Source organism: Giraffa tippelskirchi, chromosome 2, assembly GCF_054371585.1.
Source record: "Giraffa tippelskirchi isolate mGirTip1 chromosome 2, T2T-mGirTip1v1.2.pri, whole genome shotgun sequence".
In the NCBI taxonomy this organism is placed as follows: Eukaryota; Metazoa; Chordata; class Mammalia; order Artiodactyla; family Giraffidae; genus Giraffa; species Giraffa tippelskirchi.
In genome coordinates this window covers 157,721,862-157,741,143 of record NC_137276.1, presented here as the reverse complement: position 1 = coordinate 157,741,143, position 19,282 = coordinate 157,721,862, and the positions used below count along the sequence as shown (strand labels likewise).

Sequence of the window (19,282 nt, the reverse complement as noted above, 5' to 3'; positions counted from 1 at the left end):
GAGAGGGGCTTTGATGGAAGATGGTTCAGAACTATGCTAAAACTGAAAGGAAAAAAAAAAGGCTTAAGATTTCTGTATGAGGAGGTGGGAGGAAAAAATGAGGAAGAAAGATTAATTTAACATTGTAGTTACATCATGCTCCATCCCCCCTCCATGCCCCATCCCCATGCTCCACCCAGCCTAAGCTATTTTAGAAGGGCAGTGAGTCTTCATTTAGTGGCATCAAATATGCCCATCATCGCTCAGATGCACTCACTCCTAAAGTGGAGCTTTGCATGACAAGGCCAGATGAGCAATGGTAAGCTCTGAAGATCAGTGATTGTAAACATCCACTTGGTGACCCCTATTCAGAAATACATCAGCACTCCATTTATAAAATGGCTGTTCTAGTGGCAAAATATTACTTAGATCAATCAGCCAATATATCCTTAAGGCCTATGGACTTAAGTTTATTCACCTGGAGTGTCCACCTCCATGAGTATTAATATAAAAGAGACTAAACAGTATGACACAACTTATTAAAAAAATCACACACTGAAGAGAGATCCAGTTTTAAGCTAATACTTCTGTTATTGTTGAAATAGGAACCATGACAGAACAACTTCTCAAACCATAAAAGAAAAGCACTATGATAAATTCTTAGACAAGTTTGAAACATCCTGATGTGAAACAGTGGAAAAATAAAGAAAGCACATAATCTGGGGGTCAGGGGGAGGGGGAGATGAGGTGGTGGTGACAGAATCAGAAATAGGACTAGCCATACAAAGCCTCTGTAACTTTAGGGATGTCACTGAAACCCCACTTTCTTTCAGTTTTCCCTAGTAAAGTGGGAGTTGTGAAACATACCCTACCAAGTTCACAAAGAAGTGAGGTCAAAATGGGGGGATCTATGTGAAATTATGCTGGAATTTAGTGTTATTAATGCAGATTACATTATAAACTCTGTACTACTGGAGTAAAGCCTGGATACTGTGGCATACAAAGAAGAAATGCTTTCCAAAGAAATCTATTTGCCAAACAGGAAATAATTTGTTAAAACAATTTGAAAGCTGCTTCTCCACAAGAGGATGACATGTGAAAGATTTCTATAATCCAGGCAAAAGTTAACTTCTTTGACAAATGTGTGCCACTTTGGTCTTGGACATTCTTTGATCAACCATTTAAAACCAGTCTTATAGGTCTCCTCCCTTATAGTTGAGCTTTATTCATGTTATAATAAATTATCAAATCAACTCTAAAATAAAATAAACATTCTTACAGCTTTTTAATTTTTAAAATGATCAGTATTTCGATTATTTTTAGCAAAGTTATGCTTTTTCCAACATTTTTAATCAGAATCTCTTTGAATCTATTTCAGGCTTCTGATATGTAGTTTTAGAGGCTTGGGGGGGGGCAAGCCTAAAGCATTTATGCTTCTAAATGCAATAAATAAATGTGTATCAATAAAGCATGAGTCATGTTAGAGAACCTACATGTATGAACAAATTTAGGCCTTCCTTAACAAATAGGAACTAGCCTACATTCTGCAGACTGCAAACACATATATCCTAGGATTACATTTCCCATCCATGTAATGCTTTACATATTTCCAAAAAAGTTCACACAAAAGGTGAGGTAGGCAAGAACACATCAGCTAGAATTACCAGAACACAGGCCTTTGGTTTCCAGATCAGGGTTGTTCCTACTAAATGGTACTTTTTCTCTTTCTGATTCAGTGTGGAATATTCCAAACCAAAATATCCTTAGAGGACAGGGAGAACATTTCCACCATTCAATATGGAGTTCTAAGCTTTGACGAAGGAGAGAGCCTGGAGGGTGACGGAGAAATCCCACATACCTGGGGGTCAGGTTCAAGGGCACAGGGGCACCCGTAGTCTTACCGTCCACGTTGCGGACTTGGCGGTGCTTGACTGCTGGAAGGACACATCGAAGCTGTGTGGGCCCGGGTAGTCAGTGTTGGAGGGGATGGCGGGCGACGGTGAGAGGGCATCGAAGGTGGAGCTGGGCTGTGCGTAAGGCGAGGGCGCCGTGACGCTGTTCTGCGCGTGGTCTGTGTTGTAGGGGCTAGTGGACGAGGAGCCGTTCTGGATCTGCTGGTCCATGCTGTTCAGGAGCCCCAGATTCGTGTACTGTGGCTGCAAGACACCCAGAAACCCCCACATTAGCCATTTAAGCTGCAGATTGTTGCTTCTCAAAAGGCATCTTTTGGTGCATGCCTTCCACAGAGATCAACCTCAGATTTGCTGCACTTTACACTCAAAGGAAGATGACCAATTTGTGATGCATAGTTCAAAACACCAAAAGAAGCGCAAGGTGTGTGGGTATGTTTTGTGAAGACCTGCACAGATCACACAGCTTCATGGGCAGCCTTTGGAAACTGAGTCTCCCCAAGAGCATCTGAAAGTAGATAATGTGCTTATTCGCAAACTGGGCAAAAAACATCACTGTTCAGTAGCTGTTTATGAATTCATTAAAACAAATGAATACCATCTGCTATTTTTTTCTTCTTCTGTCTTGGTAGTCAGAATGAAAAAGACCACTGGATACACATGCTCTAGAGAAGATTTAAGGATCAACTTGTCTACTGAGAAAAATGGTTGTCCTGCAGATTTTCTTTAAGCTTTATTCTAAATTCTGTCTCAGGGTACCAACTCGCCCTCCAAAACTGGGTTCATGAAAACTGCAGGGGAAGGAGTAGCAATGTTAGGAAGAAGCAAGTATGTATTTTATTTTTTCATAAAAATACTTAAGCAAATCTCTTTATTCACGAATATGCAAGATTGTGATTTTTAAGCTTAGTCATATGTATCAGCAATTTAAAAATCTCATCAGTTTTACCTTAAGTTGTATGGCATGTGTATTTATTCACTCAAAACAATAGCTTTTAGGAATTAGTGTAGATTACTTGAAAGGAGAGACCACATGTGTAATTTATTTATTTTTAACTTTTTATTTTTTTATTGAGGTACAGGCAATAAACAGTGTGTGATAGCTTCAGGCTAACAGTGAAGGGACTCAGCCATACATATTCAGGTATCCATTCTCCCCCAAACTCCCCTCCTATCCAGGCTAGAAAGGCAGCTATATATTTTAAAAGGTAACATGATACTATCCAAACAGCCTAATTTTCCATCTGTTCTTTCATTTTCTTTGTAGTAGTTTATTTTCTAAAGCAGAACATGTGCAAGAGAAATATCATCTAGTTATGGTTAAAATTCTATATTTTGTATAATTCAGAAGTACATTAGTTCATACAGTTTCTCTGTCAGAAATTTTATTTCTTCTAGGAAAATCAGCACTGAGTAGATAATTCAATAAGATGTTTATGGAAGTAATGATTTAACTTCTCATTTCATTGACAAAAAGAATCTTTACTGTGTTACTATCAGAAAGGGGAAGTGAATTGCTCAAGCGTTGGCTAATAAGCCAAGAGTAGTTATTTTGAAACCAAATCTGATTCCGAGTCTACACCATCACACCTGTCAGACTGATCAGATAATTCAAGTCATTCCTGAGTTAAACTGAACACATTTCTAGAAGCGGCCATAAGCTTGTGTGCTGTTTTCCCTTTGTGAAACCTTCTGACACAGGGACTCCACATTGTTTCTTCAATTTAGTGATAGGGAAACAAATCAGAAGCAAAGAGAAGGCAGTCCTGTTGGTACACATTTTATAAAGAAAATGAGGAGTCTGGCTCTTCAAGTGAAATATAACCAAGAGCCCCAGAAAAAGTCAAATTAAAGAGAACACAAACTTGTAAAGAAATTGATGCTTGAAAACAATTCAACTTAAGTGTAAGGAAGTTATTTTACTAAACTTTAAGTATTTCACATGGGGAGGAGAAGGACTCTGCCATTCCATTCAGTCCAGAGAGCATCTGTCTAAATGTTAACGGTTGCATGCCCATTCCATTACATTTATACATTCACATTCCACTGCCGAATGCCATGTCCCCATTTGCTCTTCAGATAACTATTAATCTCTTTACACTTATCCCCCTGTTGACAAGAGCAGCTGTTAGTCTCGCCTCTGCTCTCCTCTGACTTCCACGGCTCCCAGTCCTCCTCACCTCCTTCTTCACCTCTCCCCCTTGACAGGTGAGGCAGACTGCAGGTGAGACAGCTGTGAGCCAAAAATCTAAAACCTGAGGCCCTGAAGAAGGTGTCCACAACCCTGGCTGAATTAAAGCTCTAAGGTGTCCAAGCCTGCGGGAATGGTCTGGGAAGGGGATTGAAAAGAAATTATTATTTGTGTTCGAGTGAAGGGTCAGTATACAAAGCACTCCTGAGCGTCCTGTAGGAATCAGATAATGCTCCCAGAGGCACGTGCTTCCCTCAAGCAGTACAATTAGGGAGGCAGTCGGCCCTGACAAAAGGGACAAAGAAATTCACCGAGCACTTTCTCACAGGCAGTAAAAAAAGCCTATTAGGTCAATCCTGTCCTCCTCCTCCTAGCTACGCAGAATGGAACTTCAGCTAATTGTGGGCTTGGAGAAGAACAAAGAAACATGGCCCTTTGAATTTTTTTTTCCAATAAATATAAAGAGAAATGTTTGGGACCCAGCTTTAAAAGCCAGTGAGTAAACACTCAGTGTTGCTTGAAGGACTTAAGAGAGATGGAAACTCCATTTACCTCAGAGGTACAAAGAAGACCTTCCTGGGGCAGCGGTGAGATTGAACATATTGGGTGGCACCAAAGAAGCAGAAAATGTATTTCAAGTCATTAACAGGTGTTGATGGCTGTGCTTTTACATGCCATAATTGTTAATCCCATACAGTCAGGTGAAATATTTTACTTCACAACAATAGAATTTGCTTCCAATCCTGACTCCTCAATTTATATAACGTAGAGCTAGATTTCTCAAGTTTGAGCAGAGAGCTGCTAACTATTCAAGATAAAAATGGGAAAACATATTTCAGTTTAAGCTTTCCTCAAATTTTACTTTAAAGAAACAAAAGCTAAATAGTATACTCAGTTGTCTTTTTTTTAAAAAGAGCATAAAACCAATACCATCTTTGTATTAACTAGTCTGAAACACAGACGACAAACCCACCAAAGTAAGAACAGTCTGATTAGAAATTTTCTTGGGGAAAAAAAAGGAAATTTTCTTAGAGACTTTTCATAGCTTTATTAAAAAATTTATGTCATAAACTTGCCATAGGAAAGAGTACTTTGGAAGTTAATTTAAAAAGCATTTAGTTAACAAAAACAAAGAGCTCATATTTGCTTATTTCTTTGATTTGAAGAGAGTGGACATGTTGGTAAAGTACAATTAGAGGCAGAGGGCAGACCAATATAGCCAAGAAGAGCAAGTGTTAGGTAGGCAGAACCAGCAGAAATTCACACGGCCCATTGCAAAATGAACACTCAGGGCCTATTGTTCATAAATTATTAAGAGTTTCAAAATCATGATAGCAGAGCATTAAACAGAGCATAGGGCCCTTTCATGACTACACATTTTGGAGCCTATGAAGCTACCCTGTGCCAGGTTAATGTGAATAATATTTATTTCATATTTTCCACCAAAGTGAAGCTGGCAGGGTGAAGGAAGCAGTACCTGGACCCTTTGTTTATCGTCTGTAATTTCATAAACACAGACGGGAGAGATTTGTGTTATGCTGGGATGCTAATGAAATGCCTATTTATGAGGCCAGGTAAAGTAGTCTCAGACACTCATATGAATAACAAAGTGCCCTGAAAGAATTCTGTAGGGTCCCCTTGTCCCAGGTGTTTCTTATGTAACAAAGTTAGTACATTTGGAATGTACTAGGAAGTAGATTGTCCCTTTCTAACCACAAGGTACCTTGATGTGGGAATAACCTTAACATACTTAATAGACACTCAGTGAGTGAATGAACAATGTTATGTATCTACCGTATCATGTCTGGAAGAAGAGACAAACTTCTTTCCAAAAAATTTTTGTCACTTGGTTGTGTCCGATCCCATGGACTGTAGCCCGTCAGGCTCCCTTGTCCATGGGATTTTCTGGGCAAGAATCCTGGAGTGGGTTGCCATTTCCTCCTCCAGGGGATCTTCCCTATCCAGAGATCGAACCCACATCTCCTGAGTCTCCATCATTGGCAGGTGAATTCCTTATCTGTGAGTCACCAGGGAAGCCCATGTCTGAAACAGGATATGATCTTCTTTCCAAAAAATATAAAAGATGAAAATGAACATAATTTGATATCTATTATAAACCTGGTAAAGTAAAACAATGGATTTTTTTAAAACTCAAAGAGATGCTTCAATTTCTATAAAAATAACTTTGAAATAGAAGATACTGTGTGGACCCTAGAAAATTACCGAAATCTGTAGCTTCAATGTATTCAGCTTCATCACAAACTAGCTGATCTGCCCTCAGAAAGGATAAAACACACCCTGGTGACAGAAAGCTCAATAGTCTGGTTAATCACAGAACACTTTGGGGGTGTTCTAGAACATGAAGCTGGTATGGCAAGTGTAGGGACACCCAGAAGCTGAATCTCAAACTGCCTGCTCTCACCATTAGGAAAGAGCAAGTAAAGCTGCCATTCCCAAATACGGAAAGAGTGTTTCCTCATTTTTTTTTTTCTCTTCCATAAGTTATTTTGGATTCTCATAGTCATCTACTGACTCTGATTTATTTCTTCAGTTTGGATGATTAGAATTAAAATAACAGTAAAGATGAGATATTTCTCCTGACTTGTCATCATTTTTAAACTGTTCTATAAAGGCAATCCCTTTAGTTTCACTTCATTTTTCTTTCTTGGATTGCATTGTTTGATGATCTTACATTCTAAATACATTATGGGCCTGAAATTTCTTCTCATCAGCTCAGTAATAATATATATCAGTGTATATCACTGTAAACAAAATTCAATATTGAATGCTTGGGTTTATACTTACTTAAAGTTGACTTTGTAATTACTCTTCTATAAAATAATTTAATATAAAAAAGAAGTCTAATCAAGTCACATGACTGGTGCATCATATCCCATTTCTAAAAATTGCTCTCCATCTCTGTCCTGCTTTTCCTAGACATTACTATCTGTAACAGCTAGTTTATGGTAAGATGACAACAACAGTCCTTACTAAATGGCAAGAGATTAATTAAAAAATGGGAATAAGTGCCATGTCAGGCATAGGAGAGGTAACTTTGGCAACATATAGTCAACTTATTTGCTTCAATTCAATTGGACCTTTGTCCCAGGAAACAATAACTTGCCTAAATTTCATTTGAAAGAAATTATAATTCTTGACTGTTAAGAGACTACCAGGGAACTGAACATTCTTCTGCACTCCTTTTACTCCTAATTGGATTCTAGTAATGCAGAAAAACTCTGAACTTAGACTTGGTGACATGGGGTCAAAGTCACCACTGCCACTAATGTGCCATTTACCCCTGGGCAAGGTGGTGGCTCAGACAGTAAAGAATCTGCCTGCAATAAGGGAGACCCAGGTTCTACCCCTGGGTCAGGAAGATTTCCTGGAGAAGGGAATGGCTACCCACTATAGTATTATTGCCTGGAAAATTCCATGGACAGAGGAGCCTGGCAGGCTACAATCCATGGGGTCACAAAGAGTCGGATACGATCGAGTAACTAACACTTTCACAAGGTGCTTAAATCAACCTGGACAGTAGTTTCCCATAAAGTAAAATCTATATAAAATTGAGGAGATTGAATCTGATGATCAGACATAATGGTGAACCATTCTAACATTCTTCTAGGGCTGACTGTTCTCATCTACAATACTATTTAAATATAATGCCATAAGATTGCTTTCGCAAAAGGAGATGGCTGGTTGTTTTTTTTTTTTTTCTTTTTTCTTTATATAGATTTGCCAGAGAAAGCCTACAAATCCAAATTGTTTCAGGCAGCATATATAGCTTCTTCAGCTAATATAACCTTTCACCTCAGGCTTCATGGAGGTGCTTTTTGAACATTCTAAAAACCCTCCTGGGAAAAGAAAACAGTTTTCTTTATGACCCTGGCTTTGCAAAGCATTCATTCGATTATGCTGTAGCAGACAGTACTACATTTTTATCCCCAAATATTGGCAAGATAGTGACTTTTCAACAAGCACTGCCTGAGGGAGAAATACTTGTCATTTTTTTGTTTTCTACCACCTGCCTCACCTCAAAGAACGATGGTTTGTTTCATGCTAGAATTAAACACAATTGATTGAAAGTGCTCCAATTGTCAAGAACATATTTGTATTTTAATGTCAAATTAAGGCACTGTCTTTCCACCTTAAGAATGTACTGAGCATCACATTTTTCTCAAAGCTAGATTTTGTTAAGTAGAAAATATATTTCATTTCTTTCGTCTTCCAAATGATCCTAGAAAGTAAGTGTTTAGAGGTAAAATATACTCATATCTTATAAAAAACAAAATGTAAAAATAAAAGTTTTAAATACATAAACCTAGAAAGACAGGCTGCAAAGAGTTTATCAGAATGTTTTATTTTCTAATACAAAGTGTCAAGATTCCTTTGTGGTCCATGACTCAGATTCCATAACTTAAGAGAGAGTTCCCTAAAAGCTCCAGCCAAGACTGACAAGGGCAGGTGAGACAAAAAAATACAAAGTTTGCTAATCCAGTAGACAACAGTGTCAACAAATATTAGCCATAGTACTTGAAAAGCCAGGAAGTGTGAAATGTAGGAAGCTAAAATTCAATCCAAATACAGCTAAATTACACTGTGTAGAACTCAATTAAGGAAAAATAAACTTTAAATTCTATAATTTCATTAAGTTCTCCCTTTTAGTCTGGAGAAGGAAATGGCAACCCACGCCAGTATTCTTGCCTGGAAAATCCCATGGACGGAAGAGCCTGGTAGGCTACAGTCTATGGGGTCGCAAAGAGTCGGACACGACTGAGCAACTTCACTTTCACTTTAGTAATAACAACAAATAAATAAAACCATTATCATGAGCATCCTCAATTCTAAAAGAAACTGACATCACCATTACATGCCAAAGAAGCATAGGGCTTAGCAGAAGGTATAACTGTAATATTCAATAATTCTTGATTCAGATAATATGGAAAAGTATACAGCGTTTTAGTTTCTTTAAAGTGAACCAGAGTTATTAATTAAAATCAGATCAAAAACGTGTTTGAGGAAATTTTCAATCTATAACAATCCACGTCAATAGTTTTTTAAGCAGACATGGTAATGCTAAGAAAAGAAAGTACATAGTAATGAAGATCTTTAGTGAAGGTTATACCATCTATAGGGAAAACACACCATGGTAACTTTAGAAGCTCATCAGTAATGTTTTGCTGTTTTAAAGTGAGTTTAAAATATTTAAAAATAACTTTGGCAATGTGTCTAAACTCTATCAGAAATTATGACTTAAAAACAGGTGATTAAAAGTGATTAACATTTTATCACAGGTGATAGTTTTGCTCACCATGATATGAAACTGATTTCAATAAAATAATGGTGCCTATCAAGATTAAAATGATCTGAACCCTGTTTAGTATCCTGACTTAATCCTCTGTGAAAAGAATCTTAGGTATTACATTACTATTGACTACAACTACTACTAGTACTAAATTCCTTCTGAGTCTTACTCTTGTTCCTTATAGTGTTTAAGTGCTTTGCCTATATTTACTCATTTAATTCTCAGGAACTAGGTGAAATTATTATCTCATGTTTCATGCATATTTTATAGATGAGGAAACTGAAGCTCTACAAGATTAAGTGCTCATGGCAGTAAGTGACAGAACTCAGATTTGAAACCAGAACATCTGGCTTGAGATTTACCCACTTTCTTAAGCATCCTTCACTTGGAGTCACTCAGATTTCTGCCTGGAATCTTTATCTAAGAGTTTCATTCAGTGAAAGCGTACTTATTTCATATCTAAAGAAAATGCTTTCTGTTCATTAAAAACAGGATATAAAACCTTAACTATTCGTTTGGAGACCCAGCACCTTGGTACTATCACTGGAAATTCCCTGAAGACCTGACCATGTCATTCTCATGCTTGAACACCTTTCTAATCTAAAGCCCAAGGCCTCAGATCTCTAAGTGCCTTACACCCCACTATCTGAGACCTTCCTTTTTGCTCACTAAAGAATGGCATTCCTTCAGTTTTTCAAAAGCCAACTCCTTCAGTCTTCAAGCCTTTTGCACCTGCAGGCTGCTTCCCAACTGGTCTTTCGGTTTAAGCTTCAACGTCATGTCCAAGTTGAAGCCTCTCTGGAGTGCTCAGGTAAGTATTCTTTGTTTCACATTGTCATGGCACAGTAACTTTCCCCTTTACATCACATAATTATAATTGAAATTAATTATCTATATAATACTTTTAATGCTGGTCTACTCTGCTAGACAATAACTTATAAGAGATAACACCTGGTTTGTTGAGTGCTGAGTCTCATCTGGAACCATGGCTGAGACATAGTAGATGTGCAGGAAATATTTAAGAAGAGATGCAAAAAATCTCAAAATGAAAATCACCTTCAGAAAGTATATTCTATTCTAACCCAATTGTAACCCAATTAAGGATTGCTTTTTTGTGCTAAAGAAAATGGCTTCAAATCAGTCACCTCTTAACATACCATTGCCCTTGAATGTTACAGTGAATCTCCAAATAATCTCAATGACCTTAACTTTGTGTTTTGATTTGTTCTGCTAGGTGGGAATTATGCTTTTAGCTTTAGCTTTTATGGGAACTAGTAGCAGAATAGCCAGTCCTGTCACTCACAAGGCCATGAGTAATACTTGGTAGCTCACACCTATCTGGGAAGTTTATTAGTGACTTCTACTTCCTTGAAACAAATGCATACACATTTTTGTGCCAAGGCGGTAATTCTTACCTGATGGTCTAGATATTATTTCTCACGCATCTAGGTCAGCAGTAAGAATCCAAATCTTTGTGGTCATATAATGATTTACTTCCTGTGTATAGAGAAATCACCTAGACACAAGCTTCAAGTAAGATGTTAGTTTCTGGAAGAGAGACCACAGAATTGGTCCCTCCTTCTCTAATTTCCATGACTTTCTGCCCAGTTAGCTAGAATTCAGTTTAGAATAATGCCATAATTAAAGGCTTACAAATGTGTTGGGTGTTTTGAGGAACTGAGATAGTAGTTTATCAGACTTATAAACCATTTCTTACAAATGGTCTAAATTCATGACTTCATTTTCCAGAGCTTTAACAACCCCTAACACACACACACACACACACACACACACACACACACACACACACACACACACACACACACACGCGAGCGCGCGTGCGCAATAGGTTGAAACATTAGCCTCTAGCTGCAAATGGAAAACTAAAGCATGAAATAAGGACCATACTCCTCCATTTTACTATCTATATATATTCAAATCAGAAACACTGTTTCCAAGTTCTAATTTGTTTTTGCTTATCAAGTTCTTTGCTGATTGCTACATTTTTCATTATATTTGAGATAATTAAAGTTTTCAGTGATTTACTATGCTTTGTAATTAGACATGGTGACTTACGTAAGGTTGAAGTGTTCTTTTTAGATTCACTTTTAACTGCAAAATAAAACCGAAGTTTCCAGCTATGCCAAAGACATGCCTTACTTTGAAAAGACACTAATCTATTCATTTCATTCTATTTACTCCCCTATGAAAGTAACAATCAATCAGTTTAATAATTACAACAGTTCATTAATGTCTTATTTGAACAGCAACAACAAAAAAAACTGAGGCACCACATTTAAGAACAAAATAACTTAAAGTTTTCTCAGGCATCCTTTAGTAATAACACCATAGAAAATAAAATGTGAAAGTGTTTGCAAATCATCAAGCTTATTCATCCAGAGCAAACCACCCACATCCTTGGTGATGATCGAGAGACATCAGGGGACAAAATGAATGAAGGGAACAGTGTGGAAGCAAGTAAACACATTTACAAAGTGACTGCAAAGCAAGATAAAGATCTAATACGTTCAGTTTTGTAGAAAAATCAAACACATTCTCTGTCCTCCTGGGTAATCAATTAACTGAAAGCAGTACACCTTACATTGTTTGCTTCTGTTAGAGAGCAAGCCATTCCTTACTAAGGAAACTTCTCTTTCTTTCAAAAACTTTCTTACCACTTGAAGTATAAGGAAATAAATGGCTGGACTCATTAAAAAAAAAAAAAAAAGACTTGTAAGATGTTCAAGAAAGCCATATGATTCAGAACCTTCAGGTGGAGACCAGGCTTGTACAATGTGTGCAGTTGCCTTGCTCTCTGCACAGTTATAAACAGCCATTTCTATAAGTATTTATAATACTCCATATTTTTATCTGAAGATAGCCCTCCAAGCAGTGGCAACAGATATATGTCTCCAATGCATTCAGAAACATTATTTGGTGACCCCAGGGAGGATGTAGAGATAAATACCACACACCCTCTACCCTCCAAGTTTCCAGTCTATAGACTTGGGGAAGCAATCAGGGTGGAACAGAGAAGCAAAAAGAGTTCAGAAGAAGTCTAGGTGATTCTGGGAGGGCAGCCAATGAAACCTGAGACATTTTTAAGGATGAAGCAGTACCCCCAGCAAGGTTTTAAAACTTGGAAAGGATCTGACCTGAAGATAAATATTTGGAAGGTGGAGTTGGAATATAGAAAGAAGGCAGCAAAAGTAACTTCTCTGAATTCTCACTATTCTGATTTTCGGCTTTCAAGAGCTTTGGGGTTATCCACTGAAATAATTTCCCAAGCCTAAGGCTTATTACAGGCTTTGTACTTTATCCACTGTGACCATTTCTCTCTGTGTAGATCTTGTGGAGTCCTCAACTTCAGCCTGGTGACAGAGTCTCACATGGTCTATTTAAAAGTCATCAAGCCATTCCCAAAACATCTGATGTTGCCCTTTGAGAGGGTAATGGTTTTCCTTTTAATTCTAACTCCATCAATAAAGTGACACTAATCCAGACTGATTTGCGTAAACAGAGCATATTCCCCATTGTCTCTGTGATCTGAGAAAGAATGAACTTGAGAAAGATCACTGCCTGGATTGGAAATGGCCCCTTTGGGTGTTTTGCGCAAGCTTAAAAGGAAAAAGAAAATGCCTGTACAGAGTTCTTTCCAAGGCAAGCTCACTTTGGTGGTGGTAATGCTCATAGGGGTATTATACTAAACTGCACCTATTAGTGGCTTTAGCAGCAATAAGAAAGTAGAACTATTTCTTTTGTAGTGTTTCCAGAAATGCTGACGAGGGTGTTTCATAAATTTCTGCCTCTGGCAAAACAGCACAGCTTTACTCAAAATTCCCTCTTTCAGCTTTTATAAGAAAAAAAAACATTTTTTTTGGTCCCATATAAGAAACACGGACAAGATGCAATTCATATCACCATTTTTGCATAAGATATCAGTTTACACTTTACACATATCCACTGACATTCCAAAAATGTTTTATTGTTGCCAGTTATTCCCTTACCTAGAAGCACCATGCACTTTATCTTAACACCAGTAACTGAATTTTAAGTTGACAGGTAAATATTATCTGGGAAAGCTATCTCAAAATTTACAGGACAGCTCAGTTTTCCTTTGTCTTTGGAAAAGAGACTGAAACTGAATAAAGTTAGTCATTATTTCAAACGTGAAATAAATTTGGAATTAAGAACCAGGTTTTTGGGGCAAGGCAGAAAATAGAAAGGAATGTTTTGAGTATAGAATAGGGGTGCTAAGTATCAGACCAAATAAAAAAAAAATCAAATATGGGGAAGTTTAAAGTACGGTTTCTGAAAAGATTTTTACAGACACTTCACGTGACTACTGTTTTCTGCAAAAGAGGTTGTATAGCAACATGGTTGAATGTGGAACTTCACTATTTCCCCTAATGTTTGCAGAGGTAAAGGCAGAACAAATCACATTTCAACATCAAATATTTTCAAAATTCACTTTACATTAGTAGAGGATTAGGTCTGTAAGGACAAAAAAGGGATGAGATACAAGCTTGGCCGTCCCCCCATTTATCATAGAACCTCAGTCACCCTCCTAGCGACTCTCTTTGCCTTTTAATCAAGTCACTGAGTTTCCTCTCCAAGTACCTGCCCTTGCCTACTCCACCATCATCTCTTTAATTGCCTAGGTTTTCATCTTGAGTGAGATGGAAATGATGCAAGAGATTGTAGAAGGAGATGATATGAACAGAATGAAAGACATCTGCCCCGATATTTCTGTTCAGATCTTAAATAACAATGTATATCCTTATCCAAAGTGAAATTTGAAAATTTTATTTCAATTTTTTTAAGTTTGTAATACCAAGAGCTTGATTTTATTATTGTAATTGTTTTGGTTAAACTAGGGGGCTGTTTGTTTCTTGAAAGATACATTCATATTTACTTCTGCCCTATTATTTCCCAGTTGGGATTCTCACCTTGAACAAAAGTCATACTTGGGATATTGTGTCACATTTAGCTCTATGATCTCTATCTGCTTTTAGAGCAGTGACCAGAGAGGAGAGTTTGTTTTCTCATTCTAAAATGACTATTTAATAAATAAAGTTGATCCTAATTAATATAGAAAATCAGTCTAGAGTTTGTTCCTAGTTTTGATTAATTTAAGAATGCAATTACCAACTCCCTATAAGGGTGAGTAACCTTATCTATCTATGTAGAGGTCTAAGGAACGGGAACAAGAAACAGCTTCACCCAGATCAAGCAATCATTTGGACTAGTTTTTCTTCCTCCTTGCAGGATGACACCTGTCACTCCTAGAGCATGTAGACAAAGTTTGAATCTCAAATTCTGAACACGGCCCATGCGTTCAGAATATGCATGGGTTCTAGCTCTTAGTGAGATAAAAGCCCTTGTCATCCTTTTTTTTTTTTTTTTTGCTATTTCTTATACAAATGTTCCATTCTGACACACAGATTAAACACAGGTCAGTTTTAAATCAACATTCTCTTTTCAAGTCAATATAGCATGCTCTTTCATTTGGTCCTATGCAGTTGTTCTTTGTACTTTTATTAATCTTCTACCTTCTACCTAGAATGACCTTCCCTCTTCTCCCTGTGGCTAAATTCTAGTTCTCAAACTATGTGAAATATTACCCTTGTCAAGAACAGATTGACCCATTTCACTGTCTTTGAGAATTTTTGCTGTCTCTTACAAGATTCTGTTTTAAACCAGAGTCACTTATGAATGAATACTTTACGTACACACTAGGATTGTGACTTCTCATAAGCCAGGGGCTATAACTGCTCTCCTTTTGGTGCCTAGCACAAGCACCATGACTATACTTAACTAGGTCTCAGTAAGTTGGGTTGTAAAAAAGTGCTTCTTTTCCTAAGGGAAATAATTTAATTGATCTGTGTCTGGGATATCAAAGCTACTGTATTTGGTTTATAGACAAATATATACCACTTTTTCTTTTTTTTATTTTAGGGCAGGGTGTAGGGAGGCTGCTGCTGCTGCTAAGTCGGTTTAGTTGTGACTGACTCTGTGTGACCCCATAGACGGCAGCCCACCAGGCTCTGCCATCCCTGGGATTCTTCAGGCAAGAACACTGGAGTGGGTTGTCATTTCCTTCTCCAATGCATGAAAGTGAAAAGTGAAAGTGAAGTTGCTCAATCGTATCTGACTCTTTGCGACTCCATGGACTGCAGCCTAGCAGGCTCCTCTATCCATGGGATTTTCCAGGCAAGAGTACTGGAGTGGGTTGCCATTGCCTTCTCCGGGTTGGGAAGGGGAAAAAATAAAATAAATGGCGTGTGTGTGAAAGTCACTCAGTCATGTCTACTCTTTGTGACCCCATAGACTATACAGTCCATGGAATTCTTTAGGCCAGAATATTGGAGTGAATAGCCTTTCCCTTCTCCAGGGGCTCTTCCCAACCCAGGAATCGAACCCAGGTCTCCTGCATTGCAGGTGGATTCTTTACCAGCTGAGACACAAGGGAAACTCAACAAAATAAATAGTGGGTCTTTATTTATAGGATGATCACTTTATTCTCCAAGAGGAACACTTTTGCAAAGTAAAAGGGGTGCTATTGATAAGTACATTTGAATAGCAGGTGTAAATAGGGACATACCAAAACCAATAGTTTCCAACTTATCTATGGAAGGAACCATAGCTATGAAAGAGCTATGGGTAGAGAAACACAAGTTGCATGAGACTTTAGAAACAATCCATTTCTACTCTTCCAAAGGTTCCAGAGAGGCAGTGGATATCCTTGCAAAACAAGCACCCCATGTGCAATTCAGAGAAATGCATTTTTATACTTCTAGGCAGCCTTCAACAAAGCCCTCTATCACCCCAAGAGCACCCTAATACAGCCCTAATTATACCATTCCTCTGTTTAAAATTCTTCCATGGCTGATCATAGCCACTACACTAAATGTGTTAGGACACTCCATGAACCACTCTATCTTATATTTCTATCTTTGTTTTCTAATTATTTCATACTTTCGGTTCCATCAAAACTACCTGACATTTGAGGACCCCAGTATGCACCTGCTTCTGTGACTCTGCTGATGCTTGTTTCTGCACCTGAAATCCTCCTTCCCTCTTTTATTTCTAAAACTTTAGAAAGTTCTCCACTCATCCTTCCAAGTGAATCTGCATCACACACACATACGTAGACTTGCAAGGTCTTCTTGCTTCACGGTACTCTTTCTCTTTGACACTTTATAGTATCTTGCTCACACTTCACATATGACACTCAAGGTCTCTCCTATATTAATTATAACTGTCTATTTTCATTCTCCCTATGAACTGTTACTTTTTGGTGTAGGAACTGTTTCATATTCATTTTTATATCCTATGTACCATCTTATATGTAACATGCTCAGTAAATATTTGTTTACACAGAGTAAGTCAGTAGTCCCTTTTATAACTTCAGTTTCTCCTCCTCAATACCACTCCTCATGAATATTGTCAAACTTCAACTTTATTAAAAAGTGTAAGTGAAAATTCTAAAATGTTGATACAGATAACACCTTAATAAGCCACAGGCCCCTATTTTCCTGTGCCTCCAAACTGTGTCCTGAAGAAAAGATCTGGAATAAGAATTATAGCTTAAGTCTTAGATCAACTGTTTCACCTTGACCTTTCAATCCATTCTCTTTCAGAACCAAAATCTGCTACCCTACTGGATATCCTTCACAGGTAACTCCTTCCCTAAATTGGCCCTGGACAATAAGACTGTACCAGCCATCTGATTTTTTGCTCATCATATATTCAAAAGACAATTCTGAGTTCACTGAAATTTGGAAAAACTTCCATTTTCAGAACAGTAAGACTTCTATGGAAATAACCAAGTTATTTTTCACTGATGTGTCTTTTGGGTATCTGTGTTCACTCTTCCTTACTTACTGATATAAAACAATTAATGTTTAAAATAATAATTTTTAAAACTCGATATGGGAAAAGTTTAATTCCCCACTATTACTATAAAGGGAGGATTTTTACCCATCTGCCACTAACTCACCAGCACAGATCCTTACCAAAGCAATTATGTGCCCCTCAAAGAAAGGTTGGGTACATTTGTGGTAACAGAATTCTCAACTGTCTGACCTATATCTTTCCTTGATAAACATAAACTCTCATGACCTCAAATACATACTCCCTTAACGTGAAGAATATAGAATCTAAATTCTGTACATGCTTATTGTCTAAAAAAATTTCAGCCAACTTTGTATTCAGAAAATATATGTTGTATGATGAAAGAGCAACCAATATTTTTTTGATTGCTTTAGTTAACCATCCATTCATTCATATTTCCTACTGTCACTCCACAACCCCCGTTAAGGATCATTGCTCTTCTAGAAAACAAAACAAACCAAACATGCTTTTTCCTTATCAAAGTAAAGGGTAAGTGATTTATTATCACATTCATTTTGCCAATAGCAGTGAAGGAAAATATGATCTATGATCTGTGATGTCTTTCTCCCAGTCCCCTCTGGGCTTGAGGGCAACCAATTGTAAAACAAGTAGTGTAATCTAAGACCACAGCATGGAGTGAGGAACGCAACCAGCCTGACACCTGAATTAAGTTTGCAGCTTCTGCTTCTTACCTCTGTGATTTTATTTATGATGCTAAATATCGCAGAGGTACAACATGGGAAAGTTAAAAAGAATTCATGTATTCACTACAAAGATAAAAACCACTCCCATAGGGAAAAATGTGATTCAGTCTTTGGAAATGGTATTGGGACAGGAAAGACTATTTTCCTTGCCAATGTGCACCCAGAGGTCAATTAATTGGCAATGACCTGAACTTATTCAGGTCATTGAAGGTTCATACTGCTGCCTCAGCACTTTTCTTCCTACTCTCAACTAGATTTGCATACAAGTTCTTTCTGGAAACTTTTTGGAGCAGTTACCATGAATCAGAATAGCCCTTTTTAGAGTGTACTCTCTCCTTTTTGGTATCAAAGAGGAAAAGGTTGAGTAAAAGGGACTCATTTTTACAGCTATACCTCTCTCAGAAACCGAAGTCACTAACCTCGATTTGTAAAACGAGGTGATTCAATATATGAGCCTTGAAGTCTTGAATGTTGTAACCCATTCACCAAAGTACTTTTTCATCTTCATACACAAGCCCAGATAGGGATTTTTAAATAAAACATCGTCCTTCTAAGGAGGAGTTTTAAAGTTTTCAAACTCTCTCTCTGTGTCTCTCTCTGTCTCTCTCTCACACACATACACACACTGGACCCAGGTTTTTTGGTAAGAAAATGGAACTCCAACTTAATCTGTAAAGAATTTCCTTTCTTTGGCGCCTCGCTCTCCAAGCTTTAGACCAGTTCTGGAGGCTGTGTCATTCCAGCCTGGCGCACTGGAAAGGTACTTGCTCGAGGCCTCTTCATTGTAACCCAAGGGTGGAACTTTAAGCCAAGCCTGTTATATCCAACTTACTTTCCCCTCCCTTCCGGACCCTTTCCTGTTCAGTAACAGCTTCCCCAAATTCCACTCTGCTTGAGGGCAAAGAACTGGAAAGTTAGGGGAAAGAGGAGGAACAGCTTGCTTATACTGTTTTTGAGTTACCAATCCAAGGAAGTTGCTGGCAAGTTAAATGGAAACATTATTTGAAGTCAGAGAAAGGATTACGATTTTCAAATAATTTTCACTCTCACGGGAAGTGGCATGCCTTTTTAGTCGTAATCTAACTGTTTAAAAACAATTCTTATGTGATAATCATAAATGGCTGATTCTGTACTGACGGTTATTCATGAATGTTATTAGAAGGTGAATGCTAAGACGTTATAAATTTTGAATGAAATTTCTGCATTCTCAGGGCCGTGTGGTCCCAGGCATTTCGTATACCTCCTTGTAGAACTGCCATTTCTACAAAGGGCTAGTTATTCAACCCTATGCAGA

The 19,282-nt window shown here is 37.8% G+C and overlaps 1 protein-coding gene across 10 annotated transcripts in view; it reads right to left on the bottom strand.

Annotated features, from left to right (window-relative positions):
• TP63 (tumor protein p63) overlaps window positions 1-19,282 on the bottom strand; it is a 245,886-nt gene that overhangs the window by 84,910 nt on the left and 141,694 nt on the right. For all 10 annotated transcript variants that reach the window (XM_081536846.1, XM_081536855.1, XM_081536864.1 and 7 more), the window contains one exon: window positions 1,881-2,135. In XM_081536846.1, coding sequence (XP_081392972.1) covers window positions 1,881-2,135 — 255 coding nt within the window. The remainder of the gene's footprint in view (window positions 1-1,880; window positions 2,136-19,282) is intronic.